The 22,878-nt window shown below is 39.6% G+C and overlaps 1 protein-coding gene across 2 annotated transcripts in view; it reads left to right on the top strand.

Annotated features, from left to right (window-relative positions):
- RAP1B (RAP1B, member of RAS oncogene family) overlaps positions 1-22,878 on the top strand; it is a 72,920-nt gene that overhangs the window by 44,700 nt on the left and 5,342 nt on the right. For both annotated transcript variants that reach the window (XM_033952574.1, XM_033952573.1), the window contains one exon: positions 14,175-14,290. In XM_033952574.1, the coding sequence (XP_033808465.1) occupies positions 14,175-14,261 (87 nt within the window). In that variant the 3' untranslated portion in view covers positions 14,262-14,290. The remainder of the gene's footprint in view (positions 1-14,174; positions 14,291-22,878) is intronic.

Here is a 22,878-nt window from a genome sequence, read left to right on the forward strand (position 1 = left end):
CTCCAACAAAAGCTAACCCAGGTCTTCAAAGAGCTCTATTTCCTGTAAACTGGCAGCTCTACTATATAGCTGTATGGTTGACAAGATGAGAGTTTATTAAGGTGTGAGATACAAATATGCCACTTAAAACTGTAAAATCACACTCCCAGCAGTGGGAAAAGGGATGCTCTCATCCACTCTGTTGAGGGTTTGAACTCTGTTTAGTTTGTTTAGCAGCTGTGAACTGCATATTTGGACAACAGAACTACTTCAAGGAGAATCTCCTTACAGGTAATCTTTGCCTACCCCTCCCTGCAAGGAAGGCTTAAAAAAGCTTACATCACAAAACTGTTATCCTACCAAGCAGCTCACTTAAGCCAGGAACTAGTCCCTGTCATAGGGTCTTCTTCATTGTACATGCATTTCACCCTCAGACATATGCTCCTTGTTCAGATTCATCTAGTTCTGTATATAAGTCGAGGTACCCGTTTCCTCAAAAAAGAGGAGGAAAAAAGGTTGATTTGAATATAAACTGGGGGGGGGGGGGGTTAATATTCATGTGCCCTCCTGTCCCGGCCAACTCTTGATAAATTTTTTTTTACCTCCCTCTCGTCTTCCCCCCCACCCCCCCTCAGTACCTTTTTGAATCCCTGGTGGTCCAGCAGTGAACCGGGCAGGAGTGAGGTTTTTGCACTCCTGCTGGGCCCTGAGACGCTCCCTGAATGGCTGCCACCAGTTCTCACAAGTCCCGCGAGAACTGATGGCAGCCATTCAGCGAGTGGCTCAATGCTGGGCAGGAGAGCAAAAAGCTCATTCCTGCCCAGTAAACTGCTGGACCGCAAGAACTCATAGCAGCCATTCAGAGGGGCTCAGCATGGGCAGGAGCGCAGAAAGCTTGCTATGCCCAGTACACCAATGGACCATCAGGGATTCAAAAAAGGTACATGGGGAGAGAGTAAAAATATTGTCCGAGTTGGTCAGGACATGTGACGGAAGGGATCCCTCCTGTCCCGGCCCACCAGGTCATATGGCAGGCCGGTGGAGGTATAGTTCCTTTACGGATGGGTATTATACCTCACTGCTACCCACCCTTGATGGGTACTGCTTTGGTACGTCCCATCCTTAAAGGAACTATACCGGTCTATCAAGCGATACAGAAAGAGAAATTAGGTTCTTACCTGCTAATTTTCTTTCTGTTAGCTTGTAGACCGTTATAGTTCCCCACCCTATCTGTCTTTGTGTGGTAATTGCGGGTTTTTTCTTGTGTGCAGATTTTGAATTTTTCTGCGGGTTCTAGTATTTTTCTAGGGCCAGGGAGAATTAAGAACAGTGGCGTTGGCTCAGCTAGCTGTGGGGATGTTTATTTTCCAGGATAAAGTTCTACACATGTTCCAACAGTTGTTTACAGATGTTTGTTGTTTGGAGTGTCTTTTACTGTTTTTAGTCAATAATTTTCCTAGGGTTCTGCTTGGCTATTTGGCAGACTGGATTAGTAGAGGGTAAGCTATACTGATATACAAGTTTGATTTCAGTCTCCACCTGCTGATAGCAGTGAGGCATAATGCCCATCCGTAAAGCTAACAGAAAGAAAATTAGCAGGCAAGAACCTAATTTCTCCTTAGGCTGCTTACATATGTGGATCTTCACACTAATTACTGTGAATGTAACTTTTGTGGAACTTGTCCTGCTTCTAGGCTGTTTGTATTTGTACCCACACAGATTATGCATGGTATCTAGTTAATTTTTGTTAACCGTATTGAACGCCACAGTATATTGTGATATACAAATAAAGTTTTATGTAATATTATACAGTTGCACTTTAACTCTGTTATTCACATCAGTGTTCTCCCCAGAAATTTTTTCCAGCCGGGTGGCATGAAAAAGTAGCTGGGTGGGCGGGGTGGGGAAATTTGGTAGTGGGGAAAATTAAATGTATACTATTTTTATTAGTTAATTATTATTATTTTCCAATGCTCGAAATGACTTTCTTTTTTAAGGTTTGACACTTTACTAAATTTAAGAAGTATCCAATTCTAGAAGTGAATAATTAGATAGTCACCCTCTTTCAAATAGTATAGAGGTTTAAAAAAGGGAAATGCGTTAATGAAGTCATTAGGTTCAATCTAACCATTTATTTCTGCATGAATTTAAACAACTAAAAAAAAAAAGATAAATATAGCTCATCCAGTCATACAAGAAATGGCTGTACAACACCTCTAATAATGTTTTGATCACTAGGTTCCTTCCTGAGGTCTCACTGAGGATATGAAATAGATGCTATCCCCACTTCCAGACCTCTTCCACATAATTTATGCAGAGGTGTTACTGAGCCTTGAAGGGCACCTGTGTGATTGATCTTTATCTGCTTCTTTTTTATTTTGCTATACTGCAAAGTAAGAGCTAGGGCAAAACAGTATAGGTAAAGATGCAGGTAATAATTAGCAATGTATAAAAAATATTTTATTTTTATTTGCTTATAATGTCATTTGAAAGCTGCTTGATGATAATACAACTTTAATTTAATTCTTTATAATGGGTGTGTCTGTGTGTTGGGGGGACAACACCTATGACAACAGTAAAGTTAGAATAGGGTCATTAAATCCAGTGGTGTACCTAGTATATATGACAGCCAGTGCTAATCATTTTTTTAACAAACCCTCCTCTATATAAAAAAAAGATATTTTTTAGTAATAATCCATGAGTCACACAATAAGGGTGCATCTAGGAAAAGGCAGCATCTTAAACACTGCAGTGAGCACGATAGCACCAACACACGCATTGTAAAACTAAACAAACCAGATCCTACACAGTCAATTGATCCCGTAGTCGATGCTAACAGAAAACCATGTCCTTTTCATACACACAGAACACAGATACACCCTCGCCCAATATGGAATAATCACAAACTAAAAATAGAAATATGTAGACAAAAGTTAAACTGAACAAAGAAACCAGACTCTGCATACAATGCAACACCATAGAAACAGTGACACATGTCCCCTAATACTGTGCAAAATATAAAGACAGTAGATGTAAATTTGAAAAAAACTTCTACATAAGTCACCACTTTACAAATTAACAAATAGAAATAAAATAATGAGAAATATGAAAATACCATTTTATTGGACTAATCCATTTTTCAATTAGCTTTCAGAGGCCAAATCTTTCTTCAAGACAGTACAGTATACAGCTGTTATGGTATCCTGTCCTGACCTGAGGAAAGGGGTTTATTCCCCCCCAAAATTGCCTTATTTCCATTTCCTATTGATAAATTTTAATCAATACAGTTACAATACTACTTGATTCTACGTAAAGCAACAAAAATATTTTTTTTCTACCTTTTGTCGTTTCTGCTTTAGTCATCTTCTCTTCACTCTCTTCTTTCTATTTAGCATTTGTCCTCGCTCCCTTCCATGTAACATCTGTCCTCTCTCTTTGCCTCTTCCACCCTGCCTCTGCCCTCTCTCTCTCTACCCCTTCCATCTACTGTCCACCCTATCTCTGCCCCTTGCATCCACTGTCCACCCTTTCTGCCTTTTCCATCCAGTGTCTGCCCTCTCTCTGTTCCATATGGTATCTTCCCTCTTTCTGTGTCCCTTCAATAAACTCTATATCCTGTGCCCTTTCTCTCCTTTGTACATGATTTATTTCAGCTTCAACCTCTCTCCATTTTTTGTCTCCACCCTTCCCCTATGCTCTGGCATCTCGCTCTTCTCCTTTCCTTCCTTCCTTCCTTCCCACTCCACCCCATGGTCTGACATCTCTATCTCCTTCCCTTCTCTCCCCCCTCTCCAGTATCTGCCTCCTGTCTTTCCCCTTTGGTCCAGGCTTCTCTCTTTCTCTCCGTCTTTCTTCTGTGAGGAGATCATATTGATCTTGAACACTGAATAATTCTTCCACATTCTCCATATCACTGTACTGTAGTCTGGTCCAGCAGACTGCTTTGGCACTATTACATGGGTAATAGTAAATTCATTATGCATCAGCTTTCCACACAGAATGCCACAAGTCTCTATTTCTTGTGCTGTGTTTACATCTGCCAGCAGCAGAAACTTGTGAGACAGATCCCTTGGCAATACTACACTTCGGAGCCCTTTGACCATCTGGTTCTGTATGGCTGCAGGCTTTAAAGCTCTGTTTACTGGAGGAGACTGTCCAGCATACATAGTTGCATTGCTCTTAAGGATCTGATCAGAGATTACATTAGACAAGGTAGTATTTTAGGCATGGAAAAACAGGACATGTTCTCCTCAATCTGCTCAGATGCCCTTTAATGTTCATCTGATCTCGGGCTAAATCTTGCCTCCTGAGCTGATCTTCAAAGGAGAGCGGAGTGAGAGCCATATCGGCAGTGAGATCCGTTTTGGGCCGCATGTTGTGCAGGGCTGGACTAAGGCAAGTTGTAAGCTTCCTTCTATCGCTGACCTAACTTCCATAAGTCAGCAACGGAGGGAAGCTTACAACTCGCTGCTCTCGCTTGCTTCGGGCCTTCCTCATTGCCAGGTCCTGCCTTCACGGAAACAGAAAGTAGGCAGGACCAATGTTCCCTCTAAGGATTGATGAGGTGTGTGCAAAAAAAAAATATGCATGAGCGACAAGTTACATATTCCACAAATTTATGAGCAGGCACGGAGGACGCATTTTTAAACAAATGTAGTTTATCCTTGTACTCCTTATGTATTTTTAATGTTTATTGTATGTTTGTATGTTTATTGTTCAAATGGTTTTATTTATTTCCCAAAATTTATTTTTGTTATACACATTGAAAATATTTGATATTGCGTTTAAATCAAAATCTCAATAAACTTGAAACGAGTGCCCATGAGATTGTGGGAGGGTTAAATACTCAAAACTTAGAAGAATAACAATTTACTAAAAGTTTTTGCTTCACCAGCTTTCTGGTATCTTTACATAATGCAGTGGTGTACCTAGCATATGTAACACCCGGGGCCCATCATTTTTTGGCACCCCCCCCCATCTGTACGAAAAACATGATTTTTAGTAACAAGCCACACGTCACACATGAGTACCTAGGAAAAGGCAGCATCTTACATATTGCAGTGAACAGTACATCAATACACCCATTGTAAAACTAAACAAGCCAGACCAGCACAGATCAATCCTACACCGTCAATCCTAACAGAAAACTATGTCTTTCGAACACACAGAACACACCTTCGCCTAGTATGGAATATGTAATCACAAACTAACCCCTCCCTCTTTTACAAAACTGTAGTGTGGATTTTAGCTACGGAGGTAACAGCTCTGATGCTCATAAAATTCTGAGCATCAGAGCTGCTACCACCACGGCTGGTGCTAAAAAATGCTTCACAGTTTTGTAAAAGGGGGGATAAAATAAAAATACATAGACAAAGGTTAAATTGAACCAGCAAGAAGCTGGACTCTGCATACAATGCTTCACAGAAACAGTGACACATGTCTCCTAAAGCAATAAATAAATAGAAATTTTTTTCTACCTTTGTCTTCTGTGGTTTCTGCTTTCCTCATCTTCTTGTAACTCTCTTCCTTCCATCCACTGTCTGCCGTCTCTCTTCCCCTATATGGCATCTTCTCTCCTTCTATGCCCCTTCCAGAAACTGTATGCCTCCCCCTTCCATCTCTCCTTTCACCCCCATTGGTCTGGCATCTCTCTCCTCGCCTTCCCTCTCCCACACCTCTCCTCTGCAATCCCTTTCCCTTTTTTCCCTCATTTCCCTTTTCAATTTATTTTCTGCATCTGTCTAGATCGGGGGTCTGCAACCTTTAAGACATAAAGAGCCACTTGGACCCGTTTTCGAAAAGAAAAAAAAACTTGGAGCCGCAAAACCATTATAAAACAAATCTAACACTGCATATATTGTTTCTTATCTTAATGCTATATACAGGATCACTAAATTGAAAATAAAATCATTTTTCCTACCTTTGCTATTTGGTGATTTCATGAGTCTCTGGTTGCACTTTCTTCTTCTGACTGTGCATCCAATCTTTCTTCCTTTCTTTCAGCCTCCTGTATGTTTCCTCTCCTCCAGACCTCATTCTCTCCCCCAACTTTTTCTTTCCGTCTCCCTGTTCCCCCTTCTTTCTGTCTCCGTGCCCTCCCCCAAGCCACTCAGTTTGCTGCCACCGCAATCGGGGAACAGCCCCCAAGCCACCGCCGTCCCAAGCTTTCCCTGCAGAAGTGTTGCGCTGACCAGCATTCCGCTCCCTGACGTCAATTCTGACGTAGGAGAGGAAGTTCCGGGCCAACAAGGCATTTCTCCTCATTCCATCCAGCCTGAGCCCCATCTCTCCTTGATCCAGCATTTCCCTTCTGTGTCTGTCAGAATTACCATTCCACCTATTTTCCAGCATCACCCTTCTTTGTGTCCATCTCACCTATATCCCTATCTCACCACTTTTTCAGAATCTTCATTTGTCTCTGTCCTTATCTTTACGCCATGTTCACCATTTGCCCTTTCAATGTCTTTATCTCCCCCCCCCAACTTTTTCAGCATTACTTCTATGTCTCTATTTCACCTCCTCTTCATGTCTCCTCTGTATCTCTATCCTTATTCAGTAGGTCCTGCTTACCCTTTCTCTTCTTTGTGTCACTATCTCCATTTTCAGCTTTCCCCCCCCCCTTTTCCTTTGTTACTGCACCCTGTAGCTAGAATCTTTCCACCCTCCCTCCACTCCGGCCCAGCCCAGTATGAAAGATTTCCTTTTGTTTCCCTCCCCTCTCTCTTTCTCTCTCTCTTCTCCTCCCTCACCCACGAGTCCTGCATCTGGCCCTCTCCCTTCTACCTGCACCTGGCAACACCCCCCTGCTCCGCGGCTCTCTTAAGCAACTTGTCAGCAGCGGTGATCAAGACAAGCTACCGACATCGAGGCCTTCCCTCTACGAGTCCCGCCTTTGTGGAAAAAGGAAGTTGAAACAAGCGGGATTCGCAGAGGGTAGGCCCCGACGTCAGAAGCTTGTGTCGATCGCTGCTGCTGAGTTGCCGAAGAGAGCCGCGGAGCAGGGGATGTGGCCGGAAGCAGGTAGAAGGGAGAGGGAGATAGGAAGGCTGTAGATCTCCGGAGCATGACACCGACCCCGGCCAGGATGATTTCTTTTTCAGGCACTTTACAAGTCCAGAGTCGCGGCGGGAAATAGCCATGCTGAGCAGTGAGCTCAGCACTACACAGATGAAAGCCTTGCTTGCTGATTGGTCCGGCGGCACGGCGGGGCGGGGCCGCCGGACCAATCAGCAAGTAAGGCTTTCATCTGTGTATGTGCTGAGCTCACTGCTCAGCATGGCTATTTCCCGCCGCGACGCTGGACTTGTAAGGTGCATGCCTGCGTGACACACTACCGGAGCCGCAGCAAAGGTGGAAAAGAGCCGCATGCGGCTCTGGAGCCGCAGGTTGCCGACCCCCGGTCTAGATTATGTTCTTACTACCCTCTCATCAATGTCCTTTTTTACTGTCTACCTAAAGCTTGCCACCTCTTTCCCTCACCCCTCCAGTGTTTCCCTAACTCAATCCTTTTCTCCCCATCATGTGTCCTCCTTTTATTTATCCCCTCCTTCCATCATGTACCCTCTTTCTCCAACCCTTCCATCTAGTACCTTCTCCTCTCTCTGTCCACTTATCATCCAGCATCTGCTCCCCTCTTTCTCTCCTCCCATTTCCTTCTGGCATTTGCTCCCTTATCTCTCCCATCTGCACTTCCATCCAGCATAGGCTCCCTACTACCATCCAATGTCTGCCCTTTCTCCCTCCATCCACCCCTCTTCAATCAGCATCTTCCCCCTTTCTTTCCCTCCAATATCCTTCCCCTTATGTCTCACCCCTTTCTCTGTAGATCAATTCCATCAGCACCATCCTTCCATACCACCCTGCCCCCTTTCTTTCCCTCCACCACTCTTCCATTCCAGCAGTCCTGCTCCTTTCTCTCCCTTCATGCAGCAAGGTCCCGCGATGATTGTAGCTAATACTTTATTGTCCTTACGTATTCTAGGCATCTTTATACTGAGCAGAAGATCAATAAGTGGGAATATAAGCGACCTCTCAACCCATAACCAGTCTGGCAATTGTTCCAAAAGCTCTGGGAGGACCCAATACATACCTTGGCGCATGATATAGGATTGGTGATACCTATAAAAATTGGGGAAATTTACCCCACCCTCCTTAATTGGCCTTTGTAGAGACACTAGAGCAACTCTTGCAATTTTACCCAGCCAAATAAATTTAACCAGAATACTATTTAACTTCTTATAGAAAGACCCCTGCAAAAACACTGGTATCATGCACAATTGGTAACAGACCATAGGCAGAATCATCATTTTAACAGTTTGAACTTTTCCCCACCATGACAAATGCAAAGGATTCCATTGCTCACACATCTCTGTTACTTTTTGTAATAAAAATTTTTCATTTACTCTCATTGTCTCTTCGAGTGTATTTTTCAACCAAATACCTAAGTATTTTATACCATCCTCTTTCCAAATAAAAGGAAAAGAATCAAATATACCTTTTGTACAATACACATTTAAAGGTAAAATTTCTGATTTAGTCCAATTTATTTTGTATCCTGAGAATTTTCCAAATGTATCTATTACTTCAAGTAGACATGGAATTGTTGTTTCCGGATTTCTCAAATGAAGCAAAATATCATCTGCATAAGCGGATACTTTATAATCCACTCCAGCACATGGAATACCCTGTATGACCTTTGCCTGTCGAATAGCTAGTAACGGGTTCAAGAACTATATCAAAAAGCAAAGGAGATAATGGACAACCCTGCCTAACTCCCCTCTGCAATTTAAAAACATCCGAAAAATTATTATTTATATATAAACAAGCAGTTGGGGAGCTATACAGTGCTTGAATCATTTGTATAAATCTGGATCCAATACCAAACCACTCCATAGCTTGATACATGAAATTCCATTCCACACGATCAAAAGCTTTCTCAGCATCTAATGATACTGAAAAAGCCGGATCATTAATTTGTTTTGTTAAATAATACATCTGAAATGCCAATCTAGTATTATTGGAAGAGTGTCTTTGAGCAACAAATCCAGTTTGATGCATACCTATTATATGCGGAAGAGCTTTAGCCAATCTTAATACTAAAATCTTAGCTAATAATTTACCATCTACATTTATCAAAGAAATAGGTCTGTAGTTTGAAACCAGTGTTGAATCTTTATTTGGCTTTGGCAAAACAATAGTTAAAGATTCTGCCATAGTGCCTGATATACAACCTTTATTCAGTTGATCCTGATATAATTTTAATAAATAAGGTAGAAGGGAAATTTGAAATTCTTTATAAAACTCTACCGTAAATCCATCTCCACCTGGAGCGGTCCCAACTCTAAGGGATTTCAATGCCGTTTGTAATTCTTTTAGTGATATAGGTTCAACTAAACTTCTTTTTATATGATCAGGAACCTTAGGATCTTCAACTGAACTCAAAAAAATCCAACCCATCTTTCTCTTTATTTAAATAAGACTCAGAAGAATAAAGGGACTTATAATACTTTAAAAATTGTTTTAATATACTTCCAATTTGAGAATGAGAATTCCCTAACTCATCCTTAATTATGCCTATTTTCTCCTTCCTTTTCTTTGCTTTTAAATAATTTGCCAATAGTCTTCCAGCCTTATTTGCACTACCATAATACAACATTTGCTGAGCAAAAATATCTTTCCTTACTAATCCAGAGGAAATCTCATTATATTCACATTTTTTTTTAACAATATTTGAAATGTATCCTGTTCCCATTTGTTAATCAATTTTAATTCTAAATTTTTAATTTCTTTTTCCAAACTTACAAATTGCTTTCTTAGCTGTTTCTTTTTATATGCAGAATATGATATAATTTGTCCTCTCATAGTTGCTTTGAAAGCATCCCATAAAATTTCAATCGACGTTTCCTCTAAATCATTAAATATAAAATATTCATTAATTTTGATCTGAAATTCTGTGCAAAATTTAGAATCAGCAAGCAATGTATTATCAAACCTCCATACAGGTTTGGAATTATCTTGATCTACTAAGTTAACTTCTATCCACACACCACCATGATCAGATATTACTATTGGTTCTATGTCAGCTTTTACAACTTGCTGTACCATCTGATCTGAAACAAAAATATAATCAATTCTTGAAAACGATTGATGAACATGTGAACAAAATGTAAATTCCCGATCATTAAAATGAAGAATACGCCATATATCTTTTAAATTACATGATTGTATTAAATTATCTAATCCCATTGATTTCATAATTCTACTAGGCTTTTTATCCATTATTGGATCTATAACAGCATTGAAATCCCCTGCCACCACTAAATTAGTAGTAGCCAGTGGTAAAACTAATTGTTGTAGAGATTTAAAGAATTCACTTTGATTCGAATTAGGGGCATATACATTTAGTAACGCCATTGTATTATTGCCCATGCTCATGTCAACAAGTAACCACCTTCCTTGAGGATCTGCCTTAACCATATTAAATGTTGCTGGACATTTTTTATTAATCAATATTGCTACTCCTGCCTTCTTTTTTATCGCTGGTGCATATAAACATTGTTTTATCCAATTACCTGACAGCTTCATAGACTCTATCCCAGACAAATGTGTCTCCTGCAGAAAACAAATATCTATATTTTGTTGCTTAATATATGACAATACCTTTTTCCTTTTTATTGGATGATTGAGGCCGTTTACGTTCAAAGAAAAAATTTTAAAACCCATTATATAAATGAAATATAATATACAAATATATCCATCTCAAACATAAAATATAAACTTTTTCTTTTTCCTTAAACCAATATACGAACTTACCCTCCCTCCCCACCCCTATCATGAATGAAAACTTCGAAACGCACATACTGACTGAGTAAAAGAAAAACTCCCCACAGGCAACATCATACTCATTCTATCCGCTTATCTATAACTTCTTATTAGCAATGAAAAGAGAAAATTTTTTTTTTTCCTTCCATTTAACCCTTATTATCCCATATAACATATAAGAAATAAAATCTTCAATATTTTATATGTATTTTCCAAATCTTCCCCATTATTCTATAAAAAATCCATTAATATCTTATAAATGGATTTCAAAGAAATTCTTACATCCCATTTCCTTTATTATATTTATATATATATATTTTTTTTTTTCTTCCTATTTTACTTCTTATAATCACTATATTTCTAACTCCTATTCCCCTCCTTACTTATATAAGTAACCCTTTACAAATACCCTTCAATCCCTTTCAAAAATTAGGATAAACATTTAACACATTAGTCATTTCCACTTTTCCAAGAATTAGACAGCATTTATATATCATCATTCATATTTCTCATGTGAAGACATCAATCCTATGATCTTCTCTCTTCTATAAGGATCAGCAGTCAAGACCACTCCAGTCCAGACATTCTTCAAAAAATTGTCTTTACCAGTCCACATCCAGCAGATCATTCAATATCTTTCTCAAATCCAAATCTAGTTATATAGATTCAAAGTATGATTACTTCATACTGTCTTCTTTATTTCAAATCCGATCAGCTCAATTTAATCTAGTTCATTCCCATCTTGTTATACAATATCCATGAGTCGCCTTTAATACAATCTTCTCTTTGTTGTCATTCTTTCAATCCATGAACTGTCCATCTGCCATTAATTTTGTGCAGAAATATCTCAAACATTTGTATATAGCATAACTTTCCATTTTGGCCATCCATATTATTATATTCGATCTCTTTTAAATCTATAGATCTTCAATGAATTTAAAAGTCTGCAATCATACTAAGCTAGCATCCTCTTTTTTTTTTTTTTTTCGATTGGCCACAAAGCTCAGTCCAGAATGCTGCCAATCCCCACAGTTAAATTGCCTCAATCCCAATCCATAACGCTGCCAATTCCCATAGTTGAATTGCCTCTAGCTCAGTCCAGAATGCTGCTAATCTCCACAGTTAAATTACCTCGAGCTCAGTCCAGAATGCTGCCAATCCCCACAGTTAAATTTCCTCAATCTCAGACCATAACGCTGCCAATCCCCATAGTTGAATTGCCTCAAGCTCAGTCCAGAATGCTGCCAATCTCCACAGTTAAATTGCTTCGAGCTCAGTTCAGAATGCTGTCAATCCCCACAGTTAAATTGCCTCAAGTCAATGGAAAATGACAGTTTTTAAATTCAAAAACAATTCCCCGCTATGAATAAAGTCAAATAAACATAACATATGCATCAAGCTATTAAAACTTTAACAGACTTCTCATTGATAACTTCATTTTCATTTTAGGTATTCATCGGGCTTTCACATTTATCATTATAATCTTTTAACTTCCCTGCTTCTTCAAAACTTATAGCCGGGTATACTAATCCAAACCTGGCACCCATTGCTCTCAATTGTGGGCATAAGTCTAATAGCTGCTTTATTTTGTATGCAGTTTCCTTGGCAAAATCCAGGACTATAAAAATCTTTGCGTCCTAACACTTCATATTCTTATGTTCCTTTGCTAATTTCAGGATCTCCTCTACTTGCTGGTATCTAAGTAGCTTACATATTAAAGGTCGCGGTCCCTTTTGGCTGCTTAATCTCTTTGCTGGAATTCTATGCGCCCTTTCTACCTCCAACGGAAACTTACTTTGAATCGGTAGAATCTTAGGCAGGAAGTTTATCAAAAAAGTAATAGGATCACCCTTCTCAATCTCTTCTGGTAAGCCAAGTACCCTCAAATTGTTCCTTCTTGCACGATTCAATAAGTCCACAAAATCCCTTCTTAATGTTTCAATTTCTTTATGATCCTTTTTATACAGTATTTTTTCCTCTTCATATTTTTCCACCCGTTTTTCTAAACATTCCATTTTCAAGTCCACTGCATTTAACCTTTTAGTTAAACACACTATCTCCCCTTTCACCTCTTTTATGTCTTTTGAATTTTCTAAAACGATATCTTTTATCGTCTGTATTTCTCTCATGAGATCTCTATTATCAATTTCATCCGCTGGCAATGGCACCATCAGTGGGGAAGTGGAGTCAATTTTTGATCTTTTAACAGACTCCGATCCAGCTCCAGCCACAGAAGATTTACTTTGTCTGCCCGACGCCATACTTATACTTCTTCTCTCTCACTAATTTTGTCTTTCCTTTAAAGTTTTATCGCTATTTTTTAAAATCAAGCTGCCTGTCACCATGGAGCCGTTCCCTCACGCAGCCATCTTCGTTCGCCTCGAAGCCACGCTCCCCGCCTTTTTATTTTCTTGATGCCTTTTCACATGTAATAAAAGGCTCTGCTATGTGAACCATCTGGGTATACAACTTAAATTGTTGGCCCTGCATCTGGCCTCTTTCTCCTAGACAGATAAATTTTGACAGGATGTCAGGTTGTCTAGCCAAAAGTTATGTATTTGGCAGGTTCAATTTTTTTTTAATTAAACATTTATGTAATTACATAAGTGCTTTGAAATATTGATCCTTAGATTATTTTAGTGGTATCAACTGCCTATGTACTTTTGTGCTGAAACTACTTTGAAAAAATATAAATGGGGGAGGGGGGTCTTCTGCTTGAATAGAGAGCTCCAGTACTATTCTGCTGTTGAGCATGGTCTGCTGTCCTGTTAACATTTTAGATATTTTATTTTGGGCATGCCCTAGGACATTGCAGGAAAGTTTACTCCCTAGACTCTACCTAAAATATATATAAACCTCAAATCTAAATTTTTAAGATAAGGAGCACCCTCAGCGTGAGTTTGAAAGCTTTAAAGAGCGACTCAAAGAGCAGCTCTAGTGCTTAGAATAGCAAAGCCAGCAAACACTGAGCAGAGATGACCACTCACTGCCAGCCGCACACCATCATCTGGGTGCTCCTGGGTGCTTTAAAGTGCAAGTCAAGTGCAAACAGTGTGCAATAAATAAATATATATAAAAGTGGAAGACAAAGGTTCACTGTCCTGCAATGCCCAGAATGCCTAACAGAATGAAAAAATTAGTCACTTGTCCCTCCAGGTTCTTAGTTGAATAAAGGTGCTGTAGTCAAATAGTAGCAAGGAGAGTCTTTTGGTGTCTTTAAATATATTTTGTCTTGGGGGTTTTGCTATAGATATTTTATTTTGACATGAGATTTCTGAATGGGGAAAACTGAGCAGTGATGTGAATGGGCAAACTAGATAGGTTACTTACGTTCTTTATCTGCCCTGATTTTCTCTGTGTTTGTGTCTTCCTAGATCTTTTATGACCTTGTGCGACAAATAAACAGAAAAACTCCAGTACCTGGCAAGGCACGCAAAAAGTCAACATGTCATCTGCTTTAATACATAGATATACTATATCTCTGAGCCAGGTAAGCTGGATTTATCTGTATTGTGTCCTTTTCCTAATTTAGGCTTCCTGTATGGGTAATAATGGCTGCTCTTCAGCAAATCAAAGCAAAATTTCCTAAGCCTGGGGTATTTAAAGGTTGGAATTAGAATTTTGAATACCTTCAACAGGGAGGGTGAACTGAGGCTGTCTGTATTGTACAAAGGCATCTGCTAAAGGACAAATGGTGTGCATTTTTTTCAGAAATGCCCAGCAGGAGAAAAATTATCACTGCTTGGCTGTAAGATTACCAGTAAATATGGAAAGAGCTATTCTTTTCTGTGCACAGAGATCCAGCCTTGTGCATCTGAGGTTGGTATGATTTTAGAAGGTGCCATGCCTTAATGTAGGTTCACACTCTAAATCAGTTATGAAAATATATATTAGTGTCTTCTCTCTGCTATTACTGCCCTTTTTGGTCCCATGTACTTAATTTTCAGTGCAAATGACTCAAGTGCCATTATGATGATTTACTTTGCTAGCTATGCAGCTATTATTTTAGTCAGTATTAAATTAGAATGAAATCTAAACTTTCTCCAAAATAAATCCAATCTGTCTTGTGAAAATGAGGGGACTTGATTCAGACTTAAAATTTGTTGTACTGGCTGTTTCACTGGCTCAAAACTCAAAATTTGTGTTTTTAAACTTGTTTAATACAATTGAATGGCTGCTATTGTGTGCGGGTATTTATATAAAGGACCTTTTAAAATGCACTACTAGCAGACTTGGATATCCACCCTGGTGCCCATGTCAGAGATCTGTCTCAAAACTCTGCAAAGCACTGAATACTAGGAGAACCAACAAACTGTTCTAATAACAGCCAGCAAAAGTGCAAGTCCAAACATTAGCAAACAGATGCATATTTAGACACCAACAGCATCTAACCCAGTGTATTGCAAACTGTGTGTAGTGGCAAGATTAAGGGGTATGCCATTCTATTACCTTGCCAATATGGCTTCTGATCCAATTTCAGCACTGAATCCCTGCTGGCCTCTTTAATCTCAAAGATCCAACAACTTCAATCTTGTAATAAGTTTGCTATCCTACTACAATTTGATCTATCTGCGGCCTTTGATGTTGTCCACCATGATATTCTAATTTACCAACTTTCTGAGATAGGCATTGATTCCACAGTCTTAGACTGATTCTCAAAATTTTTACGATCCTGCTTTTACACTGTTAACATGAATGGAACCATGTCTTCTCCTTGGAGTTCCCCATGGATCACCTCTGTCCCCTATTCTTTTCAACATTTATATGTCTTCTTTGAAATTATTCCATCTATCTCCCTTTGAAACTCTATTTACATATGCAGATGACATCCTTGTCCTTCTCGAGATAGATTCGAACCTCACTAACCTCACCGAAAATATACCAGCTTGCATAACAAAACTCCAATCCTGGACCTTCTCTGTACAAATGAAGCTGAATGAGTCCAAACAAAACTACTCTGGCTTGGCCCAAAATTAGATCAGTTACCCACGCTCATTCCACTACCTTCTGGTTCCTCACTGCAGATTGAATTCTCAAGCAGTTTTGGGCATCATTATTGACTCTACACTTTTTCCTTTAATGATCATCTCAACTCTCTGGTAAAAAAAATGTTTTTTTAGTCTTCACATGTTGAGGAAAGTGAGATCCTGCTTCCGCCAACAACATTTTGCTGTCCTTGTACAATCAATCATTCTTTCCTGACTGGACTATTGTAATTCCATCTATCTAAGTCCAACCAATAAAAATCTTCAAAGACTTCAGCGGATCCAGAACACTGCGGCTAGGTTGATCTTCGCAAAAAGCAAATTTGACCATATTTCCCCACTTCTGTCAAAACTTCACTGGCTTCTGGTGATTTATAGGATTCACTTTAAATGTACCTGCCTAATATTCAAGATCCTACATGGCATTCTTCCTCCCCTAAGTCCACTATCCTGGAATTCTTTGAGACCTAACACTACCAGATCCGCCCACAAACTCAAACTATCTTTCCCCTCGTTAAAAGGCATCATGTATGCAGGTAAATTAGGGAAATCCCTTTTCTTCAAATTCACTGAGATTTGGAATAACCTCCCTGCCCCCCTGCTGAACCTAGGCTCATTCCAATTATTCCAAAAGCATTTGAAAACCTGGCTTTTCTCCAAAACATAAAGCTATCTATTTAAAATGTAAAGCTAGCTATCCTCTTCATAACCTCTAATTTCTTATTATATCCTTCCTCATTTATTGAATTTACCTGTCTTTATGGAGATGATATGGTATACAAACTTAAGGTTTAGTTTAGTATTCCGCGAGAGACACGTCCTGTAGGCAGTGCGCCAACGCCTCTCCTCCTCTCCACACACACCCCATTTCCCCACTAGCGTAGTAATTTCAGGGTTAGCAAGCTCAGAGCTCTGTCTGGAGGGCCTCTGCATGTGCAGATGTCGGTGTGATGCATCACACATGCACGTGACGTCATCGCGTTGATGTCTGTGCATGCCTGGAAGCCCTGCAGATGCGGCCTTGAGTTTAGTGTGCCAGGGCTTGAAAAGGTTTACGAGACATAGTTATTATTAGTTTATAGTTTTATAGTTTACTAGTCTTTAAGCCCGTTACATTAACGGGTGCTAGAATAGATGTGTGTGTCTGTCTCTCTTTCTCCTTGGCCGCTGTATGTCTTTCTTTCTGTCTCTCTCTTTCCTTGGTTGTCCACCACCACCCATTGCCTGCTCCCTCTGTCCAGCAGTAGCCCTTCTCCCTTCCTTTTACCTTCCCCGTGTCCAGCAGCACCCCTTCCCTGCTCCTCCTATCCAGCAGCACCCCTGTCCTTCTCCCTTCCTTTTACCTCTCCCCTGTCCAGCAGCACCCCTTCCCTGCTCCCCCTGTACAGAAGCAGCCCTTCTCCTTTCGTTTTACCTCCCCCCCTGTCCAGCAGCACCCCTTCCCTGGCTCCCCCTGTCCAGCAGCAGCCCTTCTCCCTTCCTTTAACCTTCCCACTGTCCAGCAGCACCCCTTCCCTGCTCCCTAATACCTGCTCCCAAACTGCCGTTCTTTCCTTCCCGGCTTCCTGGTCTCTTCTGGCCTACCGGCATGAACCACTACCTCAGCTGCTGCTCTTCGTTCCCATCTTCCCTCCTCTTCAAAGCAGCCTGCTGAGGATCGGCGGCTGGCTGTAGCGAACCTCGCAGGCCGCTCTTCACCTCGGTAGCACGTTCCCTCTGATGTACGGGATCGTGTCAGAGGGAACGTGCTACCGAGGTGGAGAGCGGTCTGCGAGGTTTGCTACAGTCGGCCAGCGATCCTCAGCAGACTGCTTTGAAGAGGAGGGCATACGCAATGAAGAGCGGCAGCGGACCTTAGAGTGAGTGAAGGCGGGAGGGGGGAGTCGCCGGCATGTTCTCCTTGCGTCCGTGATCGCCAAACTCCGCATGCGCAGTAGCATTCTACTGGCATGGAATTACAGATCATGGACGCAAATAGGAGTGCGCATGTGTGATTAGGGTTTTATTATAGTAGATTAAAATGTGATTAAATGCTTTGCATAAAATTCAAAGCGTTGTACAATAAAAGTTGTTTAAAATATAATTAGGGAACAAACTACAAAGAATAAACATAGTCATACGAGACAAACCAATTTGAGGGGGAGGAGGATTGGAAAACAAAAGGGAGGAACTACAATATGTGAGAAAAGAAAGCATAAACGAGAAGAAACAGTAGGGTATGACAGGGTAGAGATTGGGAGAGAGAGAGAGAGAGAGAGAGAAAAAAAAGTAAAAAAATTCTAGATAAAGATTGTTTAAAAGGATAAATCAGTTGTAGGCATCTTTTAAAAGAAAGCATTTTAAACTACTCTTGAATTTATCCATATTATGTTCAGTTCTGATGTTTAGAGGGGGAGAGTTCCAAATTGAAGGAGCAGTGACTGAAAAGATAGAACCCCGACAGGTGCCAATGATTTTTTTTTTTTTTTTATAATTCTTTATTCATTTTTAAACTTTCAACAAGTGTACAATATAAGTAATACATAGATTTACTAACATCACTTGATAAATCTATCAAGATCATAACAAAGGTATATATATCTAAACCCTTCTTCCCCCCTCCTTTTCCATACAATTATTTAATTGAATCAATCTGTCATATTTCTTTTTTTTACATTTTTATTTATTTATTTTTTTTCATTTATATAAACCCTCCCCTTTCCCTTCCAATCATAAATAATGTTAATAAAATGGTGTTTATTCATTACAAAACAATGTCAATGGCCCCCATATTTCATTAAACCTTTTATAATTTCCATTTTGTATTGCTATTGAACGTTCCATTCTATATATGTGACATAGTGAATTCCACCAGAAATTAAAATTAAGTCTTGTGTGATCTTTCCAATTTGTAGTAATATGTTGCATGGCAACTCCTGTCATAATCAATAAAAGTTTGTTATTACTTGCCGATATCTGACTCTTTTTCCTCATAGATATGCCAAATATCACAGTATCATAAGTTAATGCTACAGGATTATCTAATAAAGAATTTATTTGATCCCAGATCGAATTCCAAAAGGCTAATATATAGGGACAGAAAAATAAAAGATGATCCAAAGTCCCTACTTCAAGCTTACAATGCCAGCATCTATTAGACATTGAACTATTTAATTTTTGTAATCTAACAGGGGTCCAAAATGCTCTATGCAAAAGAAAAAACCAAGTTTGTCTCATAGATGCTGACAGTGTACATCTTATTCTCCAAGACCAAATTTGTGGCCATTGAGATGCCAAAATTTGATGATTAATCTCAATGCTCCAAATATCCCTAAGACCATTTTTAGGTTTTTTATTAACCAATTCACTAATAACTTTATACCACTGTGCGGCCTGGTGACCCAGAAAATCTGCCTGGAAGCATAAAAATTCCATGCTGTATTGAAAATTTAAAGTTTTCCATTCAGGGAACCCTGCCTGAATGGCCTGCTTCAATTGCAACCATTTATAAAATTGTGATTTATTCAGTCCAAATTTATTTTGCAATTGTGTAAACTCAAGCATTTTTCCATTTGAAATAACATCATTTAAAGTTCGTATTCCTGCATTTAACCAATGCCTCCAGACAATCTTAGTTCCGCCAATCTGAATCTTGGAGTTTAGCCATATAGATTGATTTGTCGATTTACTAATAGGAATTTCAGTTAAATTACTTACATATCTTAGAGTTTTCCATGTATCTAATAAAAGTTTATTTTCTTTATACAATCTGGGCATCTTGATACTGAGAATGTGACAAAGATGTAAAGGAGACAGGAGTCGCCATTCCAAGTATAACCAATCTGGAGTGTATTCAATGAGATCTGGGAGGACCCAATACATACCTTGACGTAAAATATAGGCCTGATGATACCTATAGAAATTTGGGAAATTTACCCCACCCTCCTTAATTGATTTCTGTAAAGATACCAAAGCAATTCTAGGTGTTTTGCCAAGCCAAACAAACTTAATAATTATTGCATTCAATTTTTTATAAAAAGAGTTCTGAAAAAATACCGGAATCATACACATTTGATAGCAAACCACACGGTGCCAATGATTTTTAGTGACGGAATATTAAAGAGTGTTTTGTGAGGCGGATCTGAGGGTTCTGGTGGGATCATAAGGAATTAGAAGTCTGTCTATGAAGGTGGGAGCATTAGTCTGTAGAGTTTTGAAGGTTAGAAGAGCAATTTTATAAGTGATCCGATGAGGGATGGGTAACCAGTGTGCGTTCTTCAGCAAAGGGGTGACATGATCAAATTTTTTTGAGCTAGTGATGATTTTTATTCCTGTGTTTTGGAGAAGTTGAAGCTGCCTTATATATATGATGAGCGAGTGAATTAGGATATTAAGGGAATTAACATCAAGGAGAGGGACCAAAGATCTTATCATCCTGAGTTTATAATAGCTGATCTAACCAGTTTGAATATAAAAAGACGTGAATGGTGTCCAATCGGCATCTGAACTAATCCTAAGCATCTCTTTGATGCCTGAATCTACATGAAACTCTCAAACTCTCCCTACAAGGCAGTTACCATCCTTTAAGTCTTCTCTTTTTCCCTATCTCCCTTACTCCGCCCTTCTCCTCTTTCTACCTTCTCTCTGTAAGTCGCCTTGAGCCTGCATAGGTATGTGCAACACACTAGAAGATTAGATTAGTTAGCGAATCACATCTTTAACTGTTGCGCTGTTTCTCTTCTATGATTATATAGTAAATATTTCTAGGAAAGAAAACATAAAAGTTAAAAAAATAAAAATTAGTCCTTTCTCTTGCTATCTGGGGGATGCAAGTATGTTCAAATTGAAGATCCATCTATGTTCCTTTGGAGGAGATCTAAAATTGACTCCTGTATACAATAATGTTGGACTTTCAACTTGATCAAAACCTGGAATATTGAATACCTTTCCTACAAATATGAACTTAACACTGAAAATGATCCTCTTCATGATGAAGAGTTAGGTCTTTGTGATTATGTAAAATGCATCTCAAAGGACATAGGTATATTTTAATGGTCTGGCAATTTATTGCCTTCTCTTTTGGTTCACTAGTTCAGTTGACTAACATATTATGAGCCTTCATTCACAGTTACCTGGGTTTCTCAAGTTGATGGTCCTGTTTTGTTTATATACAACCACTACTGTAATTTTGTATTTTTTTTCCTTTAAAACCCATGTTGTCTGATTTCTTGGGTTGGAGCGATATCAATTTTTGCTAAATTGCTCCCTTTCAATTCAGCCAGGGACAAAATGACCCATGCTAGGCTAATGTGAACCTGAGGTTTGGCCACTAGGTGTTGCCACTGAGTTGTGACTGAGAATCCTCTTGGACTGTGAAAGGTTGAGGATATTGGAGAGGCAGCAAAGTGAGGGGAGCAAAAATCCTGATTTGTGAATTAAACTCTTGTCTGATACTAAGCTTTTTGACCAGCCCTACATAGAGTTAAAATAAAAGAAGACATTTAACCTGGTGAAGTAGGTAGGACTTGAAGGCCAATCTGTCCAGTAATATGTTTTAAGATTGTAATCACTGCCTCATGCAGGTTACCCTATGCCAGTGTGTTGCTCCTCTCTGCTCCCCCCACTGGCATAGTAATTTCAGTGTTAACGAGCTCTGGGCCTCCGCACATGTGCAGACTTTGTGATGATGTCATACATGCATGTGACGTCATTGCATCGACGTCTGCACATGCCTGGAGGCACTGCAGACGCAGCCCCAAGTTTAGTGTGCCGGGGCTTGAAAATGTTTGCGAGACGCTGCCCTATGCCTTATGTTTAGGGCATCATGCTAACCCTAATTATGAAGTAGGCTACTATGCCTTAATGACTGTGTATCAGTTTGTAGTTTGCTTACTTGTCTTATCATGGCTTCTGGGAGTCGGAGTCGTTTAGCTTCATCACAGTTTCTTTATTTTTGATATACCGTTTATCAGTCTGGTATCTAAACGGTTTAGAATAAAATAAGATTTAAAAATAAAAGGTATAAACACCAAATTGTAAAGGAATTTTTTGTCAACATATTTTTCGCTCATTAACACCATAAGACGCACCCTAGATTTTGAGTAGAAAAACAAGGGAAAAAACATTCTGAACCAAATTGTATACTAATATATACCAGGCTCTGCACCCAGCCCCCTCACTCCCTGCCGGCTCTGCACCCTGTCCTCCTTCCCCTCTACATCATTTTGCTGAAATCTATTTAAAGTGCACATCTTCTGGCATCTTGCACAGGGCCCTGCAGCCAGATACTTCCACTGTGCGCCAGCCCTATTAGCAGAAGGGAAGTCAGGCCAGGTAAGGTATACAAATCCCAGAGGCTGCAGCCAACAGCAGTAACCTGTGGAGCCAGTAAAAGCATCAAAGTTACCCTTTAATTTAAGTTAAAAACTTCAAAGCACTTAAAAAAAAACACCCCAAAACCTGTTATTTCACAGCCACCCAGCCACCACTTCCTCCAGAATGCAGTGTTTCAGGTTCACAGCCATAACTCTTCCCGAGTCCACATGGTACCGTCACACAGCTGGTGGCTATTGTTCCAAAATGTGCTAGTGGCGAGGGCCTGTGAAGTTCAGTTCCCCAGTCCCCTTTGCTGCTCATCAAATAAGACTGCTAATGGCATTGTAGATGGGAAAAACCACTTCACTGTCCAATAGGCATGAAGCAAGAAACTGGGCCTTTGCTCGATTTATGAACACATAATATTCCAAAATAAACTATAGGATGAGCAAAAAAACACCTTTTTCAATGAAATCAAGTAACATATACAAATTTTCTCTAAACTCTAGGAACTGTACTGAATTACGACTTTTACACTACTTTTTTCTGACATTGAATGCCATTTCTGCTCAGATGTTACATTTTAAAGGATTTTGATATTTAAAGGCATGCTTTGATTCCTTGCCGGCAAGCTTTAGCCCCTTTTCCTTTGGCCATTGTGAACTCAAGGTGGAAGTTGCGTGCCATCCAAATTATGAAAGAAAACAGAGGTTCCTTCTTTTTTTTTTTTTTTTTTCTTTCATTTTTCTTTGCTTTTAGAAGATATTCCAAACTTACTTATGACCAGAAACCAGGGAGG

This window comes from Geotrypetes seraphini, chromosome 7, assembly GCF_902459505.1.
Source record: "Geotrypetes seraphini chromosome 7, aGeoSer1.1, whole genome shotgun sequence".
Lineage (NCBI taxonomy): Eukaryota > Metazoa > Chordata > Amphibia > Gymnophiona > Dermophiidae > Geotrypetes > Geotrypetes seraphini.